The 11010-nt window shown below is 33.1% G+C and overlaps 1 protein-coding gene across 5 annotated transcripts in view; it reads right to left on the bottom strand.

The window, feature by feature from the left end:
* Window positions 1–2713: 2713 nt before the first annotated feature.
* Window positions 2714–11010, bottom strand: part of STXBP5 (syntaxin binding protein 5) — a 165990-nt gene continuing 157693 nt past the window's right edge. For 4 of the 5 annotated variants that reach the window (XM_022558713.2, XM_022558722.2, XM_022558733.2 and 1 more), the window contains 2 exons: window positions 7890–8110; window positions 2714–6124 (listed from right to left, as the gene is read on the bottom strand). In XM_022558713.2, the coding sequence (XP_022414421.1) occupies window positions 6083–6124; window positions 7890–8110 (263 nt within the window). In that variant the 3' untranslated portion in view covers window positions 2714–6082. Of the gene's footprint in view, window positions 6125–7889; window positions 8111–11010 lie in introns of those variants that run through there. The other variant, XR_016395246.1, reaches the window with a different exon arrangement.

Raw genomic sequence — 11010 nt, 5'->3', positions numbered from 1 at the left:
TAGGCTAGTGGCATCTGTAATTACTTGGGAGCCTATTGGAGACGCAAAATCAGGCCCCACCTGAGACACCTGGAATCCAAATCAGCATTTTAACAAGATGCTGTGGATTTCCGTACACACCCAAGGCCAAGATGTCTTCATCTACAGCTGGTGCCTACTGTCTGGACCCTCACCCTTTACTGTACTTCCCACTCAATGTAGGGGCAGGTAACTTTTACCAAAAAGTCCAGATCGTTAAGAAAAGTACAGTTTGTTTTACGTGAATTACCTGATTAGCTTGACTTTCCCTTTGCAGATGTAGAAATCTATTTTCTCTATTATTTGCTGAGGTTAAACTACTGGATTAATTCCACAATTCAGAGAAAAACATTAAAACAAATTTTCCAGAAAAAAGGGCTTATTAATTTCAGGAGAGATTAGAATATTTTATTTTGCCCAATCAGAGCCCTTCAGCATAAAGAGACATTCATATACATATATATGAACATTTTCCAGAAACATTAATTTATAATACATTATTTTAAAATACCAGCTTAACGGTATTTATTTACAAAAATATTTCATTACCTAATTTAAACCTTTTGCTGTGATGACAGTTGTAAAGTACAGGAATGCAAAATAACTACAAAGTTTTAACACGTTTTTAGTGTTTGCAATAGTGCCTTTTTGTTTTAAATGAAACAGTACACAGAGATGGGTTTTTAAATCATATTTAAAATGCATATTCCAGCAATCACCTTTGAGATAGTTACTGGACTGAGCAAGATTAAAAAAAAAAAAGTGCAGCAACTGAAAACTACCTGCATGTACAGTTTGAGGTGTACACAAGCTTGAGCTCTATACCAACCATGCTTTGCCCCTGAAGTGGACAATGTTAGAAAAGCTTGATCTTGCTCTTTTTAATATTGGTTTTGGTGTTGCATTTACAATGAACCAATAGTATAACTGGAAAGCAAAATGTTTTTCTGGTTCTAACTACCACGTTAAGCAGAGGTCACACCTAAAGTATCACAGTACCATTTATTTACACAAAAATTTTTTTTAAATTTAAAACATGATTTACCCTCTTTGCATTGCTCTCTATTGATACGTTAAATCTGTTTCCACCTCCTTACGTTGTCCTCAGTTGAAGAAAATTTAAACAACACAAAACACATTGCAAAAGTATAAACCCCCCCCAAACTCCCAAATAAATAGGATTCCATTGTCATTAGCCTATATCCATTTTAAATGCCTGAGCCAAACAACCTACAATAAATTAATACTGATTTATTTACAACTCATACAGTATAAAATTTTAAACTATAAGCCTTATTGTGAAATGTTGGCAGAACAGAGTCACGATTTTTCTGATGCAAAGAGTGCGATGAAAAGAGCAATTTAATTACACGTAGCCCTGGACTACTGTACTCAATTTGTAAAGGAATTGTGCCTAATAATTTAAGACTGTGTGAGGAACTGAAGAAAGCAATGTTATAACCCTGATAATTGGGAAGTTATTAAAACCATTTAATTCAGCTGAGAAAGGTAAGCGAAAGTTTCCCCTCTGATTTTTGTCGGGGTTGTTACAACTATTTTCTGTCCACAGAAGCTTTAAAACTTCTGTGGTAACAGTAAGATCATTAAGAGTCACAGGAAAAATCATCCCCATAGCACTTTACAAGAAATTGATCAGAGTGATGAAAAGTATAATTAACAAAAGCTGTAAACAGTATCTTCACATTCATTTTCAAATAAAAAAAAAAATTGGGGGGCATAAATTTCAATTCAAGAGAACAAACACCCTAAAAGGGAAAAGAAAAAAAGGAGGACACTTAAGATAGAGAAGTGCTCTTTTTCAAAGTAAATACAGATTAAAAAGTCTAGGAATATTTGATCAAGTATCAAACTGATAAGGAACAAACTCTATAAACTACAAAATAAAAACCGTCATTGACAAAAATACATAAACTCTGTTTTCATTTTTGGAAATTTATTTTTAAAAAAGGTAGAAGAAAATATCTGGAAAACTATTTTAAATATATATATATTTTAAAACAATAATTAAGGTAGGCATCCAACAGCAAGCTGCCGCTATTGAGAAAGATCTTGTGATTATTGTTGTGGGCATTTTCCCCAAAATAAAATTAATATTTGAAAATGCTCAATAGAGGGTTTCTTTTAAACCATAGTAATGATATCTTTCCTGTCATGTGTGAAGACTTTTGAACGATGTATGATTCTTTAAAATTAATTGTATCTCGATATGAGATACCAATATTTCTTATTATAAGCGTAAAACATAACTTTTTGTATGGATAATATACATACTTTTTAAGTACTTTGACTTAAACTTAACAAGTTCACCATTTTTAAAATTAAAGAGTACATTTATAAAAATTCCATTTTAAAACTAAAAGTATATTCTCTAGCAGTATGTATAAATATAACACGTTACTGTATGATCTTAAAACAAATCTGAAAGTGTTGCAATAATTTAAGACCTAGAACGCTGAAACAAACAGCAAATGATTTTACTATTTTTTTATCCTTCAAAACTATATAAAACCTTATTGAAGGTTTTAAAACTATGATCATTTAAGGTGCAGCTAGCAGCATATTCACAATTTTGGTATGTTTTATACATATGTATCACTTGATTTGAACGGAGAAATGTGAATTAAATGATAATAAAAAGTTTTCATTACCTAAAAAAGTGCAGAAAAAATTCAAGTTTGAAGTTCAGTGCTCTTTATTTTGGAAAAACAAATAAACAAAATCCCAAAAGTTAAAATGTAAAATAAATCTTTGCCACAAAAAATTTACCTTTGGATATAGCTTTTCTAATGTCACATGAAAAAATGCCTTAAGTAAAACATATATGGAATACAGAACTCAGGGTAAAACTTTGAAGTCCATGGTATCTTTCACATATTTTTCCTTTCCTCAGCTGTTTTCTCACCACCCCCTGTAACCTAAAAGTATTTAACACTTTCAGACTTGTTTAAAACACATATCTACATGAAATAACTTCAGAGAAGCCTACAATTAAAAAGTTCTAAGCAAAAGAAAATGCTTCTTTCTTTAAAGTACTGTACTTAAATTGTAATACAGTACACATAATAACATAGACAATTAGCAGCACTTTTTCCCATCCATAAAAAAATCAAATTAAGAAGTTAGCAATAGCTCAGTTATATCCATAACCATTTTTGGAAACACCTTGTACAACTGAAATGCAAACCAAGGGAATTAAGATAATTGAAAACTTCAAATGGTGTAATATACAGAAGTGGTCAGAATATAAGGTTTCAAATAACGTTCTAAGCAAATACATATGGATTTCAGTTTGAAGAGTGAAATGAACCAGATATGTGGTACATATAGGGAAACCACTTCCTACTGACAAACTGCTAATCAGTGAATACGTCAATGATTTGAGAGTCAAGGACACAGGCAACAAAGAATAATGTTTGAAGATATGGAGGAAGCACACAAAAATCTTTCACTTTTCTAATATTTTCTATTTTGACTATTTTTTTAAAATTTTTGGTTTGTTTTCCTGAAATCTTGGCTTGCTGGTGACTGCAACTTTTTGCATTAGAAAAAAAATAAGAGATGTTACCTCTCAAATTACAATAAATTCCCTGGGTTAGTTTATTACTGCAGACTGTCTCTTATCTACAGACTGAATCAAGTATAACTCTGAGAAGCTTATTTCCTATTTTCAAAAATACTTCAAGCTTTCTAATCCTAAGTGAGTTTCTAGTTTGCTGTGCATAATTTGTAGATTAATTTAAAAATGAAATAAAATAACTTGAAATACTGATTTAAGATTTTCTTATAAAACCCATCTCAGGTAAATGTATCTAACTTCTCTATTTGAAAATAATTACAAGATTGGTTCATTTTATATACAACAGGAAAAATGACAGTTGATATAAAAATTAAGTTGATATACAATTAACACGAAATAACACAGCAAATTAAATAATTGGAGCTAATATGCCCTTACACATGAATGGGGAATCAACCAGTATATTACTTTACTTAGTGCTTCTCAACTTCAAATCCATTAACTACTGATTTTATTGATGACATTCACAAAACTGTACCTTTAAAAAACGGCTTAATACTTCCTGTGACATATCATGGAACAATGGGTTTATTAGATAATATATGATACAAATTAAACAATTTGTAAACTGCTACATGTTCATCATATAGCTGACATTAACTAACAGAAATGTTACTCATAGATACTTTCTACAAAGTCAAAAACTTTTGAGAATGACTATTTTAAAAATATTTCTTTTGGCTTGATCAGTTATCTCCATCACATATATTTAATCCCTCCCTAATGATATTTAAACTAAATTTTAATGTAAACTTTCATATCCCATAGTGCACGTTATAAAATGTAAACATAAGAGCTTTATTAATGAAAAGGGGAAAGGAAAAATGCATAACAGACTGTGAAATTAAGGTGTTCTACAATATACCTTTAATGATCATATGGAATAGAAAAACAACCATCATGTTTGCTATCAATTTGTGCTCTGATTATCTCTTAATGACAAAAGAAAACTGTTTTAAACTATTTTTTATAGAAGAAAATATTTAAATTTCATTAATACTAAGTATAATCTTCTATATTATTCGTCCTTTGTTGCTTTAAGAACAATCAGTAATAATCTCAGATGAGCCTGCAGAATGAGCTTACCTACTTCAGATCTACCCCGTCATCTCTTTTCTGTCTGTGTGCTATTCTAGGGACCAATCATTTATTGTCCACTGATGGCCTCATCTGCTTTATACTCCAATACAGGAATAATTTAGTTACCAAAATGCACATATTTTCCTTTCCTTTTGGCTTTTTAAAACCTTGAAAGGACATGAACAGTTTTACAGTATATTTCTACAGAAAATACTTTGTACGTCATCAGACTAGACTCTTACATAGATAATTATTGACAAAGGATGCTTGTGATTTTTTCCATGCGACAGCATGTGCACTAAGATTTAACTGGCTCATCACCTGAGTGTACTGGAACTGTTAGCAAGTAAAGGGCATATTAAAAAGGGAGCTGAACATTTTACTGAAATAATGAAACATTTTTTTAAGCAATTTTAATTAAGTAATGCAAAGGTACATTAGGTTAAACATTTTATAAAAATTCAAGCAAAATTAAAAACTTAGCCAATTTCAACATTTCTACAAATTTAACCAGTAACTATTTTGGTCAAATCCACATTTAGCTGAATTAATGAGAACAAGGACAAGGGACATTGAAGTATTCTCCTCACCACAATGGAGGTTTTTCTCACTTTCCACACTGCATAGCCATCACATGGAAACTCCCAGAATGATGAGCAGTTCAGTCATGCTCTACACTTTTCTTTTCAATGAAAAGTGATGTATCGCCTTGTTTTGCTTTTGACAAAATATGGACTAAACACAAGTATACAATAACAAGAATCCAAGAGTAGCCCATACACAAGTCAACTATGTGTATGTTTTTATTATTTAAAGCCCACCATTCAGCTTATCTGTCTAAAGATATGGTAATAAACAGTTTGTTTCTTTTTCACTAATGATACTGGTGACCAGTCAGTTGAAGGGAGGGAAAGTCCAAGACAGCCGTTTATAAGTCAGTCAGTGACACAAATATAACTGTTTCAGCTTCAGGACTTCTGACTTATTGCCTCTCCCTCAAAGAGGTCAAACAACGATGGCAGATAACGACAGCACAGAATCTTTCGGCACGTGAAAGTTTTATACAGGACTGACCCAGGAAAAGTCCCTGCTATGTCCCCTCAACATCCCTCTGTTTCTTCATTTGTAACATGTGACCATCCTAGTTCCCAAACCGTCAACTCGTAGCTGGCCCACAGCATATACTCCACGTTGAGTGTGTGTGAACACTCCTCAGTTAAAGCCGCATGACTGAGGTCAAACATTGCATGATTGTGCTAGGAAAGAGCAGTATCCAGTGATGAACATCTCTTTAATGTTAACTTTCCTAAAGTGAAATCAATAAAGTAAAATAGGAAAATTCTTTTTCCTTCTGGCTAAAGTTGGACTTAGTTGGATTTCTGGTTGTCAGAACTGGTACCACTTCTTATCTTTGTATTTCAACATCATCTAAAGTGGAGAAAACACAAAAAACACATTTTAAAAATGCCAGAATAACAACACTTACAACTGGTTGCTATACTTTTCTAAAACATGATATCATTCTGAAACATCCTCTCATTTTTATATTTAGTATTTATATGGAAAGCAGGAAGCAGGAACTGTTCCGTTTCAAGGAAAAAGGAATGTAACTATGAAGAACTAGCCTAGAAGGTCCTCACATTTCCTAAAGACAAGACATAAGTAAATTTTGGCTCAGTGCATTCTTTGGTGACCTAAGCTAATAACTTAAAAAATAAGGTAACTTTCAGTTCTCTAAAGTGAATTAAAAATAATACTTAAAGAACCTGGAGAATGAAAGGCTGAAATGACTACTGCTGCCATCTACAGTTTACTGAGCACTTAACTCTGGGCCAGGCACTGTATAACATACTTTCTCTACATGATTTCACTTGGTCCTCACAATAACTCTATCTGTTAGGCATTATTAAAGTCTCCCTATTTTACCAGTGAAGAAACTGAGGCTTATAGGGGTTAACCGCAGTAACACAATGGTGAAACTGGGATTTGAACCCATGGAGTCTAATTCAAAAACCCATGATCTTAACCACCTCAACGTACTGTCTTCCTTAGACTCTCACATATGGCTCAGGAACGTCTGGTAGAAGGGAAGAGCGAACAGCTAGGGATTGAGCTCTTTGCTAAATATTTTGACTGTAGATATATCTGAGGTTAACTGAACTGTTATATGCCTTAGAGATCACAGTCAGGGTCACGGTTATGCCAACAAAAGGCCTGACCTAGATTTAAGGCACTTGCCTGTATCTGAGGTGTGTTGGCCTAGTACAAAGACTCACGAAAGATCTCTGAATCTCTCTGAAAGCCTGGACAATTCTCTCCCAAGTCAAGTTACCTCTCATACATTCCAGTTGTCAACATTATTGAGCAAGGAGGAGATGACTTTTGACTGAAAAGTTTAAAGAAGAGCTATTACTGACAGAGTGGGTACTCAAATATAAAAATAACCTTAATATGGCTTCTTCAGATAATACACTCAAAATGCCTTTGAGGGCTAGGCTAGGAACTAAATGTGTGAAGTAGCCCAGTATAAAGCATCAAGGAGTGGCAGAACTGTATGTCGAAATGAAGAACGTGTATTCCACCTGACGGCTTTTAAATTCAGTTTTTCAAGCGTACTATTCTGGCTAACAAAGTGTATTTGTAAGAAGGTTAGGGATCCCCTACTTTAGAGCATCTGTTTTTAAGCTCCACCACAACTTCCTAGTTCATCAAGATGAATTCGTTGCAAAAATGCACATTACTCCTCTGTGTGAACTGGTCTACAGACAGATTTAGTATTGTTTCAATTGAATAAAAACATTGGCCAATTTCAGTTATTTAACTCTACCTAAAGATCAAGAGGCAAATTATTTCCTTCTCTAGAAGTTAGTAGTAGAATCTGAGGCATTTAGGAAAATTAGCTTTGTTGTTGTTATTGTAACCCCTAAGAAACTGTTTGCAAAGCCACTGGCTTTGTTTACAAAAAGGCTGAAGGTGAGCAGGTACCTTCAAAATTTATAAACTACAGTAAGAGACCAAAGGCTATTGCGACATATTCTTGTAATGGTTCCCGCTGGCGGCAAAAATTAGGAATTTGCAACCATACTGAGGATACATGAAAATTCATGTGTAGAAATACAACAGCTATAAAAATACAGTAATTTTCATACTTGCTTTACCTAGGCTTTTTGGCTTAAATATTTGACAGACGTACCTCGTGAGCATGTTTAGAAAATGAATCTGCACTGGATAACATAGCTGCAGTTCTTTCTTCCAGGTCACTAAGTTTCTGCCCTCTTTCATCTAGTGCCAACCTGGCTCGTGCTAATTCACCAACAACTCCAGATGCTGCTCCTTTCACGCCTTCGATGCCACCAGGGCCAGGGATATGCTGAGCAAGACTTCTTGAAGCCTTTCCCGAGGATGATTCTCCAACTGAACGATTTGATAAATGAAAGAGTAACCCAGAAAATGAAAATTTTTTAATAATAAAATCCTACTACCTGATAGCATTAAAACACACTTGATTGACAATATAATTGAAGTATTTATTTTACTATATAATTATTACTTTTTAATTATGATTGTTTTAATAATTTGTAGATACTTTTCAAACATACAAAAACACAACGTACATTAATAAATATTCTACTCTATACTAGTTCATATAATAGAACTTGAGCAAAAAAGTGACTGCTAATTATTTGTTGAAATGAATAATGGGTATACTGATACCACTTTAATAACAGTAAAAAAATCACTCTTAAGTGTCCAAAAAATTAAAGATAAATTAACTTAAAAATATTTAAATTCAAAGACATAGGTTTAAATATACATATTTATTTTAGTTTATTTATACCACACTTTCTCTTACTTGAAATACTATGCTTAGGCTTAGAAGGAAAATGTAGAATTTATTCAGTATTTCTTTTCAGTCTCCAAAAGTTGTAGATAACCACATCCCTTTCTTTCTATCCATTTATCTTGTCACTTACCAAATAGATCAACTTCTTCTTTCAAAAGATCTCAGGAATTCATTGCTTCCTTTCCATTTATAACCTAGACCCTCATCACCTAAACCTAGATAACTGCAAAAGTCTTAAAATACGTTAAAGACTGATGTCAGATTTCCTCTTTCTTCAGCATACATTTCTTTCTTTAGAAATGTAACTCATACCATAAAATTTGGCCTTGAACAATTCAGTAAATTTTAGTTTATTCAGAAGGTTGTACAACTACCATCACTAATTCTCAAGCATTTTAATTACTCAAACACAAAACAAAACACCCAAACAAACCCATGATTATTAGCTGTCACTTTCCATTTCCTCCACTTCTCAGTCCTTGGCAATCAATAATCCACTCTCTGTCTCCATAAATTTTCCTGTTCTGAACATTTCATACAAATGATTCACACACTGCGTGGGTTTGTGTCTGGCTTCTTTCACTTACTGTCAAGATTCAACCATATTGTAGCATGTATCAGTACTTCATCCTTTTTAATAACTGAATAATATTCCATTGTATGGATATGGATATATGACATTTTGTTTATCTGTTCATCAGCTGATGGACATTTGAGTTGTTTTCACTTTTTGGCTACTATGAATAATGCTCCTATGAACACTTGTACAAGTTTTTGTGTGAACATGTGTTTTCAATTCTCTTGGGTATATACTTAGTAGTGGAATTGCTGGGTCATATAACTTTATGTTTAACTTCTTGAGGAACTGCCAGAGTTTTCCAAAGAGGTTACATTACTTTACATTTCCACCAGCAACTTGTGAGGGTTTTGATTTCTCCATATCCTTGAGAAGATTTGTTACTGTACATCTTTTTGATTACAACCGTCCTAGTCAATGTGAAGTGGTATTTCATTGCGGTTTTGATTTGCATTTCTCTAATGACAAATTATATTGAGCATCTTTTCGTGTGTTTATTGGCCATTTGTATCTTTTCTTTGGAGAAAAGTCTATACAAACCTTTTGCCCATTTAAAAATTGGGCTATTTGTTTTTTTATTGTTGAGTTGTAAGAATTTTTTAATACTCGATATTAGACTCTTATGAGATATCAGACTATCTTTTTTGACTTTTAATTCTGATGAAATCCAATTTACCTATTTTTTTCTTTGGTTGCTTATGATTTAGGTGTCATATCTGAGAAACCATTGCCTAATCTAAGGTCACAAAGATTTATACTTAGGTTTTCTTCTAAGAGTTTTATAGTTTTAGCTCTTACACTGAGGTCTTTGATCCACTCTGAGTTAATTTTTGTGTATGGTGTGAGGTCGGGGTCCAATCCATTCTTTTGCATGTGGATATCCATTGTCCCAACACCATCTGTCAAAAAGACCACTCTTTCACCATTGAAGTTTCTTGGTATCCTTGTAGAAAATCAATTGACCATACACGTATGGGCTTACTTCTGGACTCTCAGTTCTATTCCATTAGTCTATGTATCTACCCTAATGCCAGTACCACACTCTCTTGATGATTACAGCTTTGTAGCAGCTTTGGAAATCAAAATGTGTGAGTCCTGTATCTTCTTTCTTCTTTTCAGAAAAAATTGTGTGTGTGGCTATTTTGGATCCTTTCCATTTCCATATGAATCTTAGGAAAAGCTTGTTTCTTTCTTCAAAAAACCAGCTTGGACTTTGACGAGGACTGTGTTGAATGTATAGATCAACCTGGGGAGTACTGCCATCTTAGCAATATTAAATATTCCAATCCATGAATGTAAGATATTAATCCATTTATTTATGTCTTAATTTCTTTAAATGATGTTTGAAGTTTTTAGTATATGTTTTAGTATATGTTTTCCATATGTTTAGTATATGTTTTAGTATTTTTTCTTTTTGATGCTATTATAAATGAAATTGTTTGCTTAATTTAATTTTTGGTTCATTGCTAGTGTACAGAAATGCAATCGATTCTTTATATGGATCTTGTATAAAATCTTGCTGAACTTGTTTATTGGCTAGAATGTGTTTTAAAAATTTTTTTAATTTAAAAAATTTTTTGGCCACGCAGTGCAGTTTGTGGGGTCTTAGTTCCCTGACCAGGTATTGAATCTGGGGCTAGCTACAGCAGTGAAAGTGCCAAGCCCTAACCACTGGACCACCAGGAAACTCCCTAGAATTTTTTTTTGTGTGTGTGTGTGGTTTCCTTAAGATCTGCTATATGCAGGGTTATGTCATCTGTGAAGAGAGGTAATTTTACTTCTTCCATTCCAAACCTGCATGCCTGTATTTACTTTTCTTGCCTAATTGTCCTGGTTAAAGCCTCTAGTATAATGTTAATAGAAGTAGTGAGACCCTTTGAATTCCTATATAAA

The sequence above is a fragment of the Delphinapterus leucas genome, chromosome 12, assembly GCF_059928025.1.
Source record: "Delphinapterus leucas isolate spDelLeu-1000000601 "Yukka" chromosome 12, BTC_Dleu_Yukka2, whole genome shotgun sequence".
Classification (NCBI taxonomy): Eukaryota; Metazoa; Chordata; class Mammalia; order Artiodactyla; family Monodontidae; genus Delphinapterus; species Delphinapterus leucas.
The sequence above is the reverse complement of the archived record's forward strand: the minus strand, read 5'-3'. Positions and strand labels throughout refer to the sequence as shown.